This window comes from Falco punctatus (assembly GCF_963210335.1).
Source record: "Falco punctatus genome assembly, chromosome: Z".
In the NCBI taxonomy this organism is placed as follows: domain Eukaryota; kingdom Metazoa; phylum Chordata; class Aves; order Falconiformes; family Falconidae; genus Falco; species Falco punctatus.
Window position 1 is genome coordinate 45,297,068 of NC_137586.1, and position 18,455 is coordinate 45,315,522.

Here is an 18,455-nt window from a genome sequence, read left to right on the forward strand (position 1 = left end):
TACGCAATTGAACATCTACCTGCTCTAAAAAACAGCTTGGGGAAGGGCAGAAAAAAAGATGAGACAAAGACAGAGAGAATGAAAACTTCTGTTCTGTTATTTAAAGTTAAGGTTCTCCTTTCTTAGAGTTTGTTTCCAACTGGTACACAGATTGTAGTGTTTTTTCAGACCCTTCACCTGCATCAATCCCCCTTTAGTTTAAAAATAATAATACAAAAAGCTAAATTAGTTTCACAAAGAGATCCCAGTTTAGCTGTTTTAATTAAAAGTGCCAATGCAGCATGGGAAAACACAAACAATAGAGAAAAGAACATCTCAGGCCCTATGTGTCATTACAGTCCTGGACCCATCTGAAAGCCATTTATATTTTAAAAGTGAAAATAATCTTTTTTATCCTTCCATTTGACTTCTATCACTTACTATTAACTTCCTTCCTGCCATGCAAATAAGGTGACCAAAGATACTGCTTTCAATGCTGTAAGGACACAGCTAAGCTGTGGCTCACCATCAAACAACTCAATTATCCAGCTTCTAATGCCACTCCTAGTTAACAGTATTCATATCAAAATAAGGCATATGCTCAGTGAATTTCTATAACCACCAGCACCTCTCAATATTCAGCACCTTTGGAAGTGAAAAAATAATGGTTATAGTGTTTGCACTTACCTGGCACCTTTTGCAAAAACAAAACCAAAACAAAACCTCAAAGCACTACATGAATTAAGCCTCATGACATTCCTGGGAGGTAGGTAAGTGTAATTACACCCATTTTACAGAATGAGAAACTGAGGCATGGAGCATTTAAGGGACTTGACCAAAGTCATGTGAACCAAGTCATTAAGGCTGTGGGAAACTGAATCACAACCCCAAACATCAACTCCCTGTTTTCTTCTATTTTAGCTGGGCCTTTGATGATGGCACTCTATGGTATATACTGGTAAACACCAACGAAGTTTTCTCTAGTGCCTACTAACAGGGAAAGCCAGACTCGCATCAGCATCAGTGGGTTTATAAGCCCACAAAGTGTTACCATACAGTAAAAGAGAAACTACAGCACACCAGGAACATGCACACAGAAGCATGCACGCTTCCAGATGCACATGTGGATACACACAGCAAAACAAAACCTGCACATAGCTAAATCTATTTAAGCCTCCCAGATTAACTTGCTTTTCTTCATATCTGCTTATTTTAAAAATTATCACGCATAGCGTGTTTGAAAGTTAACAGTAACATTTCATACTACCACAGGGTTGTGATACGCAAATTTAAAATATTTTAAACAGACATGTACCTTTTAAAAAAATCCTATTACATAAGCAATATTTGCATAGAATTATACAAGTAAATTATAAAATATTTAAGCAGCAGCAACTTATGCTGAAATTTAGAACTAGATTAAGCTTAGTTGTGGCACAGAGATCAATGTACCAAAAGTACAAAACGCACACAATATTGTCCCCATTCTATTGCCCAAGGGCAAATGACTCCAGATTATACTACTTTACATTGTTCTTTTGTATATTACATATGTGTACATCTTTTAAATACTTAAAAGAAATATTTAACAAAATAATACAATAGGTTACAGTAACAGTGAACTGTTGTCCTGATGCAGCATGTCCTTTTCTACAACTTCAAGCAGTTCTTCTCTTCAAGCAGTTCTGGAAATACAGTTTTCCATCTTTGGCCTCTTCTTTGCTTCAGTTACTACCCTTTACAAATAAATAGAGAAGGAAAACAAACAGTCACTACACTTCAAGAAAAACACACACATCAAGCTAATCCGAAGCCCATTTCATGATTCTTGGGGTTACAGTTAGCAGTCAGGAAACATCGGCTCTGCTTTCATCTCAGTCATGAACTTCCCATTAAAGAAATACTGATGCCAATTAAAAAAATGCAGATGCTTTAATTTCCGAGTTCCCAGCTTTAGAAACCGGTGACAAATTCTGTCAAAACCAATGAACACTTCAAGGAAAAATATGCTACATCAAATACTACGCACAGTTAAGAATCTCATACTACCACGCGGTTCAGCCCCGAAAAGCTGAGCCCAAGTATTTCCTTATTCTAAGGATACTATTGCTTACCATATTTGTAGACTGTGAGGCTAAAAGAATTTATGTCTACTTGTGCTTTGAGATGTTTGGAGAGACATTTTATAAATCAGAAGGTGATTTTATTACAAGTCATCAAAAAATTTCCATCAAAACTCTGTGTGTGTGCGTGCACACCTGTAATGTCACTCTACAACCGAAATGAAGTGGCTTGCTCTGGTCAAAGTAGCGTCTTGTCACTGAAAAGCTCGGAAAACAAAGAGTGAAAATAGGGATCCACTGCTAAGCAACTATTTTTAACACTTCCTCTTTCCCCCAAAAGAGAAAAACAGAATTAAAATAGTGAGAAATGTTTTTTCAGGCACAATCACCAAAAAGCTTTCAGGGTAAGAAATCAACTTATTTCTCCCCTTCGAAGTATTCCCTATAAAATCAATGGAAAATTTTCAAGCAAATTAACAGGTTTATTCTTCCCCAAGCATCTGCTGAAATATCCCGTCTGTTCTAAATGGCACTGTTTCCTGTGACCTTCTCTTGCCAGCCTGAAGACATGCCTTAGGCATCAAGTTCGTAAGTGTATATGTTGTTTCAGAGGAACACATCAAATGCCCTGCTAAGTCAGCTCTACCCTACGCAAATCTGCGATAGGCACTGCAGCTGCCCCTGGCAAGGGAGAGACCGGCCCACGGATTCCTCCAGCGTGCAAGTTTGCTGGGTGGGTCTCTGAATGCCCCCCAGAGCACAGAGGACACTTCGCCATGCAGCAGCGCACCTAGGCACGGTGGGGTCTTCCCACCTCTCACTGGGTGCATCTAGCAGAGGGATTCAGTCCTCACTAGAGACTTCTACTTCTTTTCCAGAGTTTTCTTCAAAAGAGAACAACTCTTAAAGTAGCTGTCAGTTTTACACTCTCCCAGGCAATGTCATTCTGTATGATGTTCTAGAGCGTGCCTGATTCAGGATCAGAAGGCGGGACCTATCAACAGTGACTGCAGCTGCAGCACTTTGAAGACATTACACAACATCCCAGCTTCATTTTCCTCATCTGGTAAACTGGGATCGTACAATGTACTTATCCACTTTGCAAGGCTCTTGGAAGTAGTTAATGTCTGCACCCACTACGGCTTCTCAGTGTCGGAAAGTACCACCTTACCCAATCTGATTTCTAGTGTAAAATGTACTACATTCACAGTCAGCGGATTTAAGATGATCAGGGACCAATAAGTAAACCTACCTGAAGGAAACGTACCTTGGAGAAATTTTATCTTTCCCCTTTCTTTTGATCACACCATTGCCTGCACGGCCAAAGCTTGCAGCTACGGCAGACAGACCTACCTTACTGTGAGCTGTTGCCAGGTATCCTTTCCTCACATTCAACATCTTGCAGTTCTATAACCTCTATTTTAGAATTTCGTCTGTCGCACCGCACATTAAAAGGCACATGGGGGTCCTCAAATGGCCCCTGGTCAGCTTCATGGCATCCCTCGTAGGACGGAAAGCTCCCTCCCCGAGGGCTGTGGCTGTGCACCGCAGGGTGGACAGCAACAGTCACTGAAGCTGAGGCAGTCACAGTAGTGATAGGCTGGCAGTACGATGGTCCCATGGCACCCACAGTGCCAAACGCCGGGTTTCTCATGTTGTGAGAACGAGCCCTGTGGCCCAAGCGATCCCTATTGTTAGGTCCTGAATGCCCTTCAGTAGAAATTTCAAAAGCATCCCTGCGAGGGCGGTAAGGAGGTGGTCGCAGCCCTTCCCGCACTTCCCGTTTGGGTTGTCTGCCCTGACACCATGCCTGCTGTGTGCCAGACTCTGGATTTGATTGTAATCTGGGACTTGACTGATTGCTTGTCTCTGGCTGAACCACCTGAAAGAGAGATGCATGGTTATGACTCTGACAAAGCAAGGCAAACAAATACTACACTTGCTTATATTTTACGCTGAGAGCAATTGTAATAACGCTGGCCTGGCTCTAACTCTACAAAGGTAATGTTCTGCGGCTGGTAACTGTTGACTTTTCCAGATTGTTTTTGTCTTAAGTTATTAAAACATGGGAAGCATACCTTCAGAAAAACACAGGATGACAGCTGAAAACATTATTGTAAGCTCCCTACATACTGGTCCATCTTATCAAAGGGATGGGTGACAATCACTTGATCTTAACTCATTCAACAAGCAGAATCACAGGCATTTGGAAAAGCCTCTATTCCATGCAGGGTACATACACAGGATGTTGTATAGACTGTAGGAATCTGTTTTCTGATTTCCGTAAAAAGCGTGAAGCGCAGCGGCCACATCAGTCAATAAACCGTGACCAACTTCAAATGTGGCTGTGCTTGTACCTATTTCTAGGCCTCTGCTGAACAAAAACAGATCCGCATTGCAGCTCAGCATGCAGCATCAGCAGGGGTAGGAGACAGAGCTTTTTCACTTTCCTTTGAAATAGCAATTATGCCAACCCACTAGCAAGATGCAACAGGCCTAAGATTTGGTACAACCCTGAAACTGTTTTCTTCTGGCTCTATCCATCTTTCTCCCCAAAATGTGCCGTCAGAGAGAGGTGTATGAGCTGGTGATCCAGAAGGAGCTGTGTGGAAGCAGTCTGGATCTTTTAATGCCTCTCCGTTCTCGCCGAAAACAGTCATCAGACAGACTGAGAGCTCTCTCTTGTGGCTGGTGCCAATATGATATAACAGCAATTACACATGCCAAAGACCTCTGCTTTTGTACCATCATTTTACCCCCAACTTGATTCTAAAGGAGAGGATGAGGAAAGCCTTCACTCCCTCTTACAAGTTTTGGCACAAAGTCACAAAGCATCATCAGCCAGAAATATGAAAAAGCTTTCTACAAAAATGAACAGATTTAAACAAAAAAAACCCAAACACTCTTCTTGCCCTCCTGCCAGTCAATATGCAAGCTACTTACAGTGGATCTCGCAAAGACAGGATTCTCAGTGGCCTCCACTATTACTTGATGGACTGGTGCCCCAGGGCCTTGGGTGGCCTCATACTGATGAAGCTCTTCACTGATGCCAGACACTGTGGTTTGAGAGCTGTACTCTGAATCAGAGGAATCTGACCCATTGTTTGTGTGCCCAGGTGGCAGTGCAAACCTCACGATGCTGGGGGGCAGCTCGGGAGACGGTGTGGGCAATCTGTTTCGTCCGTTGGCTGGAGAAACCTGATAATGGCAATGCATTCAGTAACATTCAATTAGCATAACACTTTTAATCACCGGTGCTTGACAAATGTTCTTCTGCCAAATAGACCCATGTTAGCACCAGCCTTCTGATGCGCATCTATACTGAACTGAAAAATTAATGAAAGAGAAAGAGACATGATCTCCATCTCTGGATATGTATGTAAATAGGATTACACAGATTCTTCTGGGTATTGGTGTCTCAGGAAGGGCACGTATGTGTGTGTGTGCCTGCACTTGCACTTAGAAGTATAATATGTGGACTTCTGTGCCCCTTCAGCATGCATTAACAGTGATTTTTCACAGAATCACCTCAAATATGTACATCTAGTAAGCCCCAGTGTCCATTTGCAAAGACAGACCAGACACACACGTAATAGCAACATATGTGGTAATAATATATGCACATATATATTGCTTGAGTAAGCAACAGGTCATATAAACTGTTAAGAATATAAGTGATTACACACTGCTGTCAAAATTGTTTTACTAATACTAAAATAATTAAGTATTTCTGAAATATTACTAGTGCCGTATACATACTTTGTGTTTTGTTCTTGTACACACACATAGTTACAGACATGGGAAGCACAGCACACTGTCTCTACTAACGTGATAAAGACAGCCCTACGTAATGCAGTAATTGTGTTAACTATAGAGTAGGGAATGAATAATCAACAACCAAATACAAATTTGATATCTATGAATCCTTTTTTGCTGGACCTGGGCTTTATGCTGTAAAGTCACCAACATGTGAGCGAAGCCTTCCACCCATCAAAAATGTTGCTTGAGCTGAAAGCATACTGCAGGGAGGGGTGACTGGACAGGGGAGGACCCTCTGGCAGACCAGTTGTGGGTATCAAGGTGTGGTCTGTGGACCACCACTGGTGTATGTTGGTCCACACAGGCCTTCCTGGTGGTCTGCTCGGTTAAAATATTTTGAGGAAAGCAACAGAGGCAGTGAGATAGGAAAGAAGAAGGTATGTGTACAAAACCAGCTGTCTTTGGCAAAATATTGGGGAAAATCCTTATTTTACAGACTAGTTTGCGTATCACATCATGCTTTTAAAAGCATAATCCTACACTTGTGTCAAGGTTGCCGACTGCACCCTCTAAAACACCACTTGTTAAAATAAAATTTAAAATCTAAGTAGAAGAATATCAACTCTACAACCAACAGCACTTTTTAATAAAGATTAAAAAAAAAACCACACTAGAGCAAGACACTTAAAACCTAAAATTCCCAAGAGAATAAATAAAGTTTTCTAAAAAAAAAAAAAAAAAAAAAAAAAAAGGTGGGGGTGGGGTGGGGGGTGTGATCTATGCAGGCAGGGGTGCAGATATAGTATTATTGCTTCTATTCACCATTAATTATACTGACCTCAGGGTACGGTCCAAAGAATGAAAGAAGAACAGGAAGCAACACCAATCCATTGAGAACTCCCAGAATGGTTAAGATTGCCAAAACAGCAAAGAAATACCTGAAATAGGGTTTAAGGTGTTTGGGGGAGAGAATAGCCACATATACTGTTGGAAATAAGAGATTACAAATGACTCCTACATATGTTAAAGTAATACATATACTAAATTGAATCTAAAATATTACTAACATTGTACTAAATAATTATATGACTTTCCATATATAGATATAGGGTTTTTTACCTTTTGAATTAGAGAAGCTACATTCCACAACCCAAAGTGTTAGTTGATAAAGGAAAGAAAAAAAATTACATTTGTTAATTTCCCAGAATCTGGAAGCATGTAATGTTATTTATGAATGTGTTACACAAACACAAAAATATGGAATGTGCAGTGAATAGCTGAATGGATTGAAAGCACAAATACAATGAAAAGGGGCCCCCATTAGTGAAAACCCAGCAGAAGCAAACAAATGAAGTGAAGGGTGTAGAATTTAAACAATTTAGCCTAGAAGGAAAAGAAGCCCTCTTCTCCCAGCAGCTAATCCACTGTGAAATGCTTCTGCATCTCACAGCAGAATCTCTAATTAAATCTCCAGTGTATCAGGTAAGGGTTTCCCTTGCTGTTCATTAATCACAACTTTCCGCCTAGAATTCTGTGAGTTCCAGTTTTACCAAATAGCTCAAATTGCAACCTTTTTACAACACGGGAACCCGCTTTCTGCAAAGAAAATGCTGCCCATTCTATAGTAAGCTTCAGCATTGTACTGAGTAAGAGCACTCCACAATGGCAGAGCTGCATTGCAGGCTAATCTTTTGTTGAACAATTTAGCATCTCTGAATACTCTTGTTTTGCGTCAGCCAATTCAAACATAAAGGCTGAAGTACTATGGAAAAAGACGAAAGTGCACAAGTGGTTGTCCTTTCCCACCACTGAGGGCTAAGGTCTGGGATCCTTCATGAATTCCAAGGTAAACCTGTCAGTAAAAGGAAAGCCTTGCTAGTTGGTATTCGGCACAGCTGGGGCTCAGACTAAACTTAAGGCTGTATTGCAACTAATGATTTCAAGGACTCGGTCTTGGTAAATTCCTGGAGGAGAAGGCAAAGGAGAAGAACGGAGAGCAAGTTTGCCACTAATGGGCCGGCTGATTACATTGTCTAGCTGGCAAAAAACTTACTGCCTCCCTGTTTCCACATCTTATCAAATCTATCAGACTCCTGTAAAACTACAAATATCCTGCTATTGTAAACACTTGGGAATTTCTGATCTGCATTAGCAAAAATCAGCAAGCCAATCTACTCTACTAACATAAACCACCAGAACTTTATACTGGGACAGAGATCAACAATAGACATTAAGAACATTTGCATCTCATCCATCTAACGCTAGGATAAACAGGAGGATTATAGCTCTGACCACTTGGTGTATACAATGTCTGTTAATTTACTTAATCTTCCACACTGTTGGACTAAGCTATTGCTTTCCGGAAGTTTGGGATCATCTTCGCCCACTATAACAATGCTCAGGCTCGCATAGGTTTTTTCATTTTATTTTTTAAACAAGGCAAACTGAAGTCAGATTGTGCTAGAAAATGAGAAACTGATGGCTAAAAAAAAGTAAAATAACATAAATTGAAAAGCTGAAAGGCTTATTCTATAAACTGAGAGAACATCCAATCCAAAACTGCTGTGAAGGGCTGCTACAATCTTCCATTTGCTGACACAAAAATGTGCTTGCCAAAATCTTGTCTGTTATGTAGGAATGTAGCACACCAAATGTACCCCTATAAATTTAGGTTAAATCTATAAGTAACCTATATGTCACGGTATTCCAGTCCTTATAAGATCAGGTCCTAGAAGAATAATTCCACCTTATTTCTTCAATACCAATAAAATAAAGTAAAAAATACTGACTTGGGAAAAGAATACAAATTCTGTTTCAGGACATGCAATATCTATAGTGATAATCCTCATGTAGGTTTCAAGAGGTCTAACTGCAAACTGCCTGCTTTCTTCAAATCTGTTTCATACATAAACAAAAAATCTTGCTGAGATTTAGCAGCCATTCTCTCAGTTCCTGCCTCTGACATGTTGTTCTCATCATCAAATAGATGTCAGCTAAGTCTAGTCATCTATCCAGCTTATGTCTACTAAGTAGTTAAGTCATCTTTCACAGCACTTTTATTTGGCCCACTTCTACCTCAGTTCCATTTTAGGGCTTAGGTTACTTTTTTTTGAGTGCTGTAGTGTGCCACAAAGAACCTGTGTTACTTCTAAGATTAGCCATTTTGCAGAGCTCCACAGGTTGTTTGGAACAGAATAGGATCTGTTTCATTGCACTTCTCAAATTCCCCTCAGTGAAAACTTACTTTCCTCTCCTACTTGACGAATTCACATTCTTAATTAAATTCACAAGAAACAGTCTGCCTGTAGTTCTAAACAGAAGGGCCTTCAGGCTTTGCTTTACAAAATTTTAATATGGAGTTCTGTGTTCATACTTATGGTTCCCCAGCTCCCAAACAGGGCTTTTTTTCCTCTCCCTGTTGTACATTGCTGTAAACCTCAAATAAAGAGAGAAGAAGGCCCAGAGAGAGTCACTTGTAGCACAGTTGCAGCATGATTATAGGTTCACATGTTCTTCACACACAAATTGTTGTGCATACAAGAAGTCTGAAGGACCTAATGGTTAAAGGTCAAATCCAGCTAATACTGGACAATACTAGATGTTTTAAACTGACTCAAACCGAGAATTAGCAAACTTTGCTAACGGGGGCCATTTTTGTGTGCTTTCATGCTGGGTGTCAGATTTTCCTGGAACAGATTTTAATACCAGCAATGGAAACACTACTGCACCTAGCATGTAAAGGAGTTAATAAAATAGAGGGAAAGCAGGAGCATGATGTAAGCATGCTTGACACACCATGCATAGTAATAAAATGACAGTTATGCTAAAGTGACTAGAAACTAAAAGCATACTTATTTTTATTTTAAAAAGAAAGTCAAGACACACACACAAATGCTTTACCTGACAATAAAATCAAACTCTGATCCTGCAAGCATTAACACTCCAAGCAGAGTGGACACGGCCCCATCCAGCACTGGTGCAAACATGTGTTCCAATGCAAGGACAGCCCTGTGGTTCCTGTCTCCTATGGCAGTTAAAAACGCCTGTAAAGCAATGAAATCCATTTAATTAGACAGATGCATACAACCTTCTAAACAGCCTCTCATAGCATGCACAGTTTTTCACCAGTTAATGACTTCAAACTACAGTTTATGAAAGTATCCATAGCTGGCTAACCTTCAAGAGAAGGCCTGATTCTGCAGTTACACCACACAGCTCCTGCTAAAGTCCCAACCAAAGTAAGCACTGATTAGAGAGCCAGACCATAGTAATAATTCTGGAAACAACACCTGCTTGCATCAGTAGGCTTTTGTCTCCATCTTTGCTTATGTCCACCTGCAAAGAATTCATTTCACAGTGAAAGCACTTCAGGTGTCAAAACTACAGGGCTACTCCTCTCACTCTCATGGGCCCACGGCTTCCATGACTGTAACACTTCCATTTCATTCAAAATAAATGTTTTTGCAACTTCTACTGCTTCAAAGCTAGTAGGCCTATACATATAAAATTGCCGTAGAAACAGTGCTGAGCACAGCAGTGCCTGAGCAATGACATGACTAGTGAAATGTCTTTCTCCCTCCAACTCCTTAGTGAACAAGCTGTATCAAGAACACTCAAATGCTGCTGTTTTGTACGATGTCTTCCCTCTGTATGGCTTAATGGTTTAAGACGACAAGAAACTGGTTGATGATCTTCCTGTGATTTATAAGGGCTCTCTCTTCGGCAAGTTCTTTACTGCCTGTTAAGATATGAGCTCAAGCAGTTATCTTCCTCTTGGGCCTGGAATTTAGGCCTCTCTCCTCTAGCGGGTTATTTTCACTTAGCTGACAAATTTGGGATGAAACCAGTCAACACATTAAGCTGTTATCCGGTGGGACAAGCAGACCAAAAATGGGCACATGTGGAGTAAGATTCCTAGTCTTTGCTTCTGTAGGTAACCAAACCATCTATTATTAATCCTTAGTACTCCATTAAAAGTGGTCTGTGGAAAATTACATTTTACATTCTCCTATACATACGTGGATAAAGAATCCCCCTCAGGGTAAACACAGCTGTCAATGAGACAACTTACATGAATGGGAGCTATGGGATCTGATCCACATATTAACATATTAACAAGTTACATAAAAATACGCATATGTGTGTGCGATTAAAGGATGCATAATACAAGAGCCTACTAGTGATTCAGAATTTATTTGCAGAATTAAAAAAATGCAGTCACAATTCACAAGCAATAACAGAGAACTGAGCTGCAAGTGGACCGTGAATCACTCTTGAACAAGTTCAATTAAGTTCTGTATCAACAGTTTCAGCATTGCCTTTTTTGTTCATGCAACGCTGGTTTGACTGTTTATATGCAGGAAGTTCTGTGAAAGTCAGTACTGCTGCTATCATCTGAGGTCTACGAGGCATTCTTCTATTTAAAGCCCATGTTTGAAAGTTTTTCACTCCAGAGTCAATGTGAAAAAAAATGCAGTATTTTAGTTTGCTTGCAGTATTTCAATTTGCTTGGCATTTTACCTTCAGGCACAGGTGACTGACTTAAAACTTCTGTAAATTATATTGGTTTCTTCCTATTTAGAAACAACTAAGTGTTTTGTCCTTTTTTATGCCAGTTTTCCTGTTCAAAAGCTTCAATTCTAAGGAAGTGTAATTTCTTTCTTCCTTTTGTACATCAGTTTCTGACAGTTCCTAAACTACTGCAAGTCCTAGCAAAGAGGTTTACCTGCAAAAGCCTAACTATCCACAGCAGCAGGGGGAAAAAAAGACGTCACCACATCAGGTATCCAGTTGCTCCTCTTTAACCTTACCACCCCTACAATTTTTCTCAAAATTAGTCTTCCCGTCCTGCCACTTTCTGTGCCCCAACTCTGTACATCATCTACAACGTAACGTGTTCCCAGTACTGGCTGTCTCCAGTGTGCTAAGATCCCTGTTGGTTCTCCTCTCTTTTTCACTGTCACCAGATCCTCTTAGCCATCTACCAGTCCTCCTTTTGAGACCAAGAGGCCTGTTGCGTTCCCACCCAATGTCACCACCACCTTCCAGTCCCGTCCCTTCGCTTCTTTTTGGATTGCCACAGTACTAACGCACTAGAGATTCTAGTAGACTACAAGCATCTCCTCCCTTAAATTATATATTGAGCACATCATTCCTTACTTTTTAATACAGTGAAATTCAAATCCATGAAACCAATGATATTCTTAAACTATTCTGAAATATCAATTAGAATAGCCTTATAGGAAAATGACTTATGCTGAGTGTGCAAAATGTTGGAAAGATTAGTGCTGACATTGCCAAATGTGAACACAGAAAAGTAGTCCTTTATTCTTGGTCACCAGATAAAGCAAGATGAGTTTTGCCTACCCTGAACACCCAAAACTGCCCCCTTGGAAGCGCACTGCTGTTTCTACACACTTTTGCACATCAGGTTGCCTAAGGTGAGTGAGTAAGTGCACTCTAGATTTGGACATTTGACCTTAAAAATGTTGAAAAGCTTTATATAAAACACACTTTTTCCCCTTCTCAGCTCCTCCTCCTCCCATCAGAAAACCATTTTCTAACAAACTGCATGTTTGCACCCACTATTAATAGCTGATGGGTTCTGAAAAGAAGGTGCAGATTTTTCAAGTGGAAAATTAATCCAAATACATTAAAGTTTTAGTTGTTCACAGAGATCAAATGACGCTATATGTGATTTTGAAAATCTCCTTTAAAGGCTTCTCTTCCACTAGATACAGAACGTACATGCAATGAGGCGACAACAGTGAGGCTGCAGGCAAGAACCAGGAGAGTCAGCTGCAATAAGAGCTCCGCTTTGTCTATATATTTGCATCACTCAGGCAACTTGATATTACAGGTAATGTATCCCCTCTTGTCTCCTAGGAAACCGACTCAATAGTTTGGAATTACCTCACTACGATCAACTCTGCACTATCAGGACAAACTGAATAGCACACAAAACTGTTTGTAACCAGTCTCCTTATAAGAATCATGTCACTGATATAGGAGACTGTGTAAGGATTTGTGATCGTAACATTGCCACCATTTTATTTCAAAATATTTTGAAAATTCTTCTGATTTTACCTACCAAAGCAACATGAACAGTGAATTCCACACCAATGCCAACAGAAGCAATCAGGATAACCACAGGCACTGCACTCAGCTTTATTCCAATTAGACCCATCATGCCAAACAGCTCCACAGTCATCAGAGCCAGCACCACCACCTAGATGATTTCAAACAGCTGTTAGTACCATCTTATACTGCAGACAAATGAAGAGACAGATACTTCAAAACAACATGGTGACTATAAAACATACTCCTCAAAGCCATGCTACATACCCAAAGACAAGCTGCTTTTCCTTGTTTTGTGGTGCTCAGTGGCAATGACTTGCTAAAGAGCCAGTTTAAATTATACTCCTAAGAACTGTTTCACAGACCAAGCACCAACTTTGTATTGGTTACAACTTATCAGTGATTTGAAAAACAATTTATTCTTCCTTGTCATGAATACCCCCCAAAACATACTTTTCCTCTTTTTCACCTGTTTCTCGAACAATCGTTCCATAAAAAGTAACTTTCAACTACCTGTATTGGAATTCTTTTTGTAGAACTGCAAATATAAGTGAGGATGACTTTTGAGTACGTTTAAAGCCCAGAAGAAAGTGAATGCGATCATCAGCTGATGCATCTCAGGTTACAGAGGGGCTCTAAGCTATTAAGATACTTGGAAGGATTGACATTGACACAGTGAACACTTTAAGGGAAAGGTTTTAGGTTTTTTTTCCATCTACCTTCTAAAAAAAAAAAATTGAGGAAAAAGGAGGGCAGGAAATCTGTAGAATCAACTTTAAAAGTTGCTAAAGCCAAGCAGGAAAAAAAGATAGACATACGTATAAAAGCAATGCTGGACTCTGAAAATAAACACCTTTTCCAAGGAAAAAAAGTATGCACTATAATAAATGAATTTATAAGCTAATGAATCAAGAGTAATAACATAAATTGCTTGATTAAGTGCTATGAAAAATATTCTAGACTAAACATTTACCTTTTAACATATCTGTCATATAAACGTACATTACAAAAACTAGTAACTGTTTTAGGCTTTTCTAGTTCTGGCATTTTATAAACCATACAATAGTTTATGGAATTTAAACATAGGAACATCATCATTCAATTTAACTTGAATGTTTACTGAGAGGCTTACGGTGCCTTGCAGAAAGCACGGAGGAGTACGCTCTTCAGCTCATAATTTTATGGCTCTTTCTCCTCCACCATACAACCTAACCATTTCAGATTTTCCAGAAAGCCTGCATTCAGAAATCAGTGGGAAAATTTATGGGCAAGTTAGCCACAAGCAACTGCCTTGAAAAATAGCTGTGTCTGATAAAAGGGGAGAAATTAGAAATAACATTAATATTTAATAAAGCTCTTAATATTCCTATGTGTCTTTACTTCTCATGTTAGCATTCATCTGAGCAAGGGCAAAAGTTTATGTACCTTTCTAAGAAACCTTTAAAGCCGCAAAAAAGGTGGCCAAAGGATTAAGGTTATTAAGGTTTGTACCTTTAGCATGAACCCTACACCCTCAAGTTGAATAAATATATAATGAATGATGCAATATACATACTCCACCAGAGGCCCAGACATAAACAAAACCTTCCCGACTACAGCAAGAGCTATGCTGAAAGGAATTTGACTTCAACAAAGACCCTTATAATAAACTTACAATGATCCCAGCTGTCCAGGGGTTTAGGAGGAAGAGGGCACACACCAGAAACGTGCAAGCCAAAACCACACTAATGGATAAAAGGAGCCAGTGACGAAGCCCAATGTACTGCTCCCAAAACAGAAATGGGTAACCATTTGGGTAGCTGGTGATCCCCAGGCTGGTGTAGTTACTACAGATAGCTCTCACTTTCTCAATAGCCTCCACAAAGTCAGAAGTTTCATGCAGTCCGTTGAGGTAGAAAGGAAACTGAGCATATTCTATGGGCTCAGCTGCTGGAACTAAGAAAAGGACAGCAGTGTTAAAATGTGTGTTTGGAAAGAAGCAGATACACGGAGGACACAATTAATACAACACTTTGTTTTCCACAGCAAAATGCTTAAAGGTGTTCAATTTAAATTCTATTTCTTTGGAATAGATGGCATTTTAAAAACTCCCCAATAAAGTAAAAACTGAAGCAGTACAGGAGATTACTGTATTTTATCATGCAGTGCAATGGAATGAACAGTTTACATCACGAGTCCCCAAACAATTCTTTACAATTTAACAGATACCATTCAATACATGTATTTAATTCTCATCAATGATGTAGTGTTTTTTACTGAATACCTGGCCAAAATTCCCTATCAATATAAAGCAGAAGATCACATCATCTTAAACATTCCATCCATATGCTCTTCTTTTAAGCAAGTGCAGTTCCTTTGAAATCAAAGGTCATTTTCCTGAGATTAACTGAGATCCACTGATGCAAAACTAGAGAAAAATTATGCTTGATCAGGCTGGTTAATTTTTAAGATTTCCAATTTATATTCTGAAAGTCAGATTCAGAAATCCAAGTTCTGTTACCGGTGCAACTGACTGGGAAAAAAAACTAATATAGAAGTAATCGTTTACTGCGAAAATAGGTTAACTTTTTACCCTGTAATAATCTGACATACCAACACTCTCCATACTTCTTCTTGAGCACAATGCTAAGTCTTACTGTATGACAAGGGAAAAACAGCTTCAACAGCAAGCATTTTGTTATTGCTGTTGTGTGTTCCAAACCCTGCAGGGTCATTCAGTTGACTTGCTAAACATGATTTGTCCTATTATAATCTCAACTATAAATTTTCATTAAGACAAGACTTGGCTGGCTGCCACAAAGCTCTAGGGTTCAGATACACTGAAGCATGGCTAGCTGGTTACCCAGTCACACTTCCAAGCACAGCAGTCCTCCCCTATATGCCCTCTCTCCTTCCCCACTAGCGTTCAGCTAGCAATCCTCCCACTAAATTCAAAGCTTAAGCAAAGAAATGCGAACCGGCATTGGTACTCAGGAAAACAGTGAGTGGCCCTGAATGGCACTGCTCCCCTACCTAAGCAGCTCTTACACCATACCAGTGTTGGTAGCTTAGCATATGAGCTAACTTGACAAAAATCCCTGAGGTGTGAAGAATAGAGGATAAACGTGATACAATCTCAGTGATGAAATTTCAGAATGACATAGGCAGGAATTTCATGCAATCTCCGGGTTTCTCTCACTGCCAGAAGTATCGGCTGACACTAAAAAGCAATGCTTACTGTAAGTCTTTAGAGCTTTAAACTGTTACAAAACTCATTTTTTAACATGACAAAACCCTGCAGTGGTGACACATTTACAATGGTGCATGGGTCTCCCAAGACTACAGAGTAACACAATATATTGTCCTGCTCATGCTTCTAGGCCCTGTGCAGCATCAGCCAACTACAGCGTTACTGCTTCTTGAAAGAAGGAGTGGTGGCACTTGTGTAAACTGTACTACATTAAGGTGAAATGTTACTTACTTCTCAGCCTTGTTTCTGGCATATAGTCTGCTTTGTCGTGGACCCACTCCGGGCGGTGAGGCCGGATGTTGGCTTGTGAGGCTGCGTAGGCCACAGGGTCATTGCTAACCCAGGCTGTCAGGTAGATGTAAAAAGCATTTGGGTTAATGATTCCATCCGCATCCACCAAACGCTGTTTAGTCAACTGCAAAATAGAAAAAATTAGAAGCCCTTCAGATTGAGTTTTGCTTTCAAGGCTTTTGCTGTAAAGCTTTCAACAAATGGCCTGGAGATGCAACACACATACAGGAGGGGAAACACAAAAGAGTCTTCACCTGAAGTGACTTAACAGTAAACTATTGTTTGACAACAACAACAACAAAATCTAAAAACTTAGTGACAGTAGAAAGTGACTATTTATAAATTAGTACGCATATAGTATTTACAAGAACCACGAAATCAGCAGATGGTTCCAGAATAGACTGAACCAATTAAATCCAAATTCTGAAAGCTACAGCCAAGAGTGAAAAACAACCAAGTTGGAGAAACATATTTAAAGACAGGGAAAGAAAACCTGGCAAGAGTCCCTATACATGTCTGTGTGCAGTTAACCTCTGTTGTTAACACTGAAGGAAATGCCACCCAGTAAATGGAGGAGAGCTATAAAAATAAAACAACATCTGTATAAATTTTGCTAACACTTGCCTCCTATGACCTATGTATTCAGAAAATGTCCAGCGTCAAGAAAGCAGATGAGTGCCCTGTGTTATTTGGGTCACTGTGGGCAAATGCATCTGTGGGGTAAACAGCAGTGGTACACTTCTAGAGTTCTGTAGCCAAATCCTGCACAGCTAGATCTCTGACAGAGGACTCTGTGGGTGAAAAGTATTACTGGGGTTTTTTGTTTTGTTTATTTAAAATCCTGGCATAGCTCCAGTTTCAGGTCTTTTTAATGAAATGAGAAACAACAGTGACAGCAGTTAAAAAAAAAAAAAAAAGCTGGATTCCAAGGATCTGGATTCAATTAGTCCACAGGATATGCAACAACTGTATGTCTTCAAGCTGTCTCTGGAACTGCACAGTACAGCACTCAGCCCCTGTGGGTGCACTACACTTTTCTCCCTCCCAGGCACAGGAAATTGTATCAGCAGCTGCAGTCCAATCGCATTTGTTCCACAGCGTACCTGGTACACTCTGCTAAACAAAATCTCGCTTAAGGTTTTCTCTTCAACTCCCTTTCTTTGCTTAATTCATAGCTGAAGCTTCATTCAGACCTGACAGAATGCTGCATGTTGCTATAGAGCAGTGCATTTTACACACCATAGTAACTTTGAACAATGTACTCCGTAAATCTGTCACCTTTAATGACAGGAAAAAAAGAAAGACAATAAGCAGATCTGCCAAGAAGCTCATTAGAAAGACTATTTTTCTGCCTGAAAGCACAGTGAGTCGATGACTCTAGGAGAGAAGTTATGTTATGGCAGAATTTCTTCTTAGAGGTTTGAAATCTAACTTTAGTGTAAGGAGTCAGACCTAACGCATTTCAACCTACCAACAGCTACAGCAAAAGCAGTCATATGCTGTGATAACCTTGCAAAAGAACCTCAGACATTTTATTTAGGCAGCTCACCCAACTGCCATTCTTAATTCTGCAACAGTATAGCTGTATTTAATGATGATGGTGCAAGAATATGATACAGCATGTAATGATTTCAGTTGCTTTCCACTATCATTCATCAACACCTTTGTTTAAATGTTATCTTTTGCACAAATTGTTGGAACTAACCAAATAATTGCAAACACTAGACTCAAAGCCACAGCAGAATGCTGAGCACAGGTCAATCCTATAAGGCATTCTGTTTCAAATCAGAAAGAATGCAACTTAGGGCAACAAGGCTAATGTTGGCTCTGTCTGGCACAGGACCAGGCTCCATCTACCTATGGATGCAGCAAAGCATTTTTCACAACAATTTCAGTGGAAACTGAGTGTGTCTGACACAGGAGCAGCACCAAACACAGGCCAATCAGTAATAATCAAGGGCAGGCATCCCCAGTGCTCATTTTCAACACGCTGCAACACAGGCCAGACTGCAGCTCATAAGTGCCTTCAGCAAAGTCAGTGAGGCCATGCATTGAGG

General features: G+C 40.0%; 1 protein-coding gene across 4 annotated transcripts in view; it reads right to left on the reverse strand.

The window, feature by feature from the left end:
- Nucleotides 1-126: 126 nt before the first annotated feature.
- Nucleotides 127-18,455, reverse strand: part of PTCH1 (patched 1) — a 76,137-nt gene continuing 57,808 nt past the window's right edge. For all 4 annotated transcript variants that reach the window (XM_080373208.1, XM_080373207.1, XM_080373206.1 and 1 more), the window contains 8 exons: nucleotides 16,339-16,522; nucleotides 14,533-14,813; nucleotides 12,892-13,029; nucleotides 9,702-9,844; nucleotides 6,640-6,739; nucleotides 4,986-5,240; nucleotides 3,396-3,924; nucleotides 127-1,715 (listed from right to left, as the gene is read on the reverse strand). In XM_080373208.1, the coding sequence (XP_080229334.1) occupies nucleotides 3,397-3,924; nucleotides 4,986-5,240; nucleotides 6,640-6,739; nucleotides 9,702-9,844; nucleotides 12,892-13,029; nucleotides 14,533-14,813; nucleotides 16,339-16,522 (1,629 nt within the window). In that variant the 3' untranslated portion in view covers nucleotides 127-1,715; nucleotide 3,396. The remainder of the gene's footprint in view (nucleotides 1,716-3,395; nucleotides 3,925-4,985; nucleotides 5,241-6,639; nucleotides 6,740-9,701; nucleotides 9,845-12,891; nucleotides 13,030-14,532; nucleotides 14,814-16,338; nucleotides 16,523-18,455) is intronic.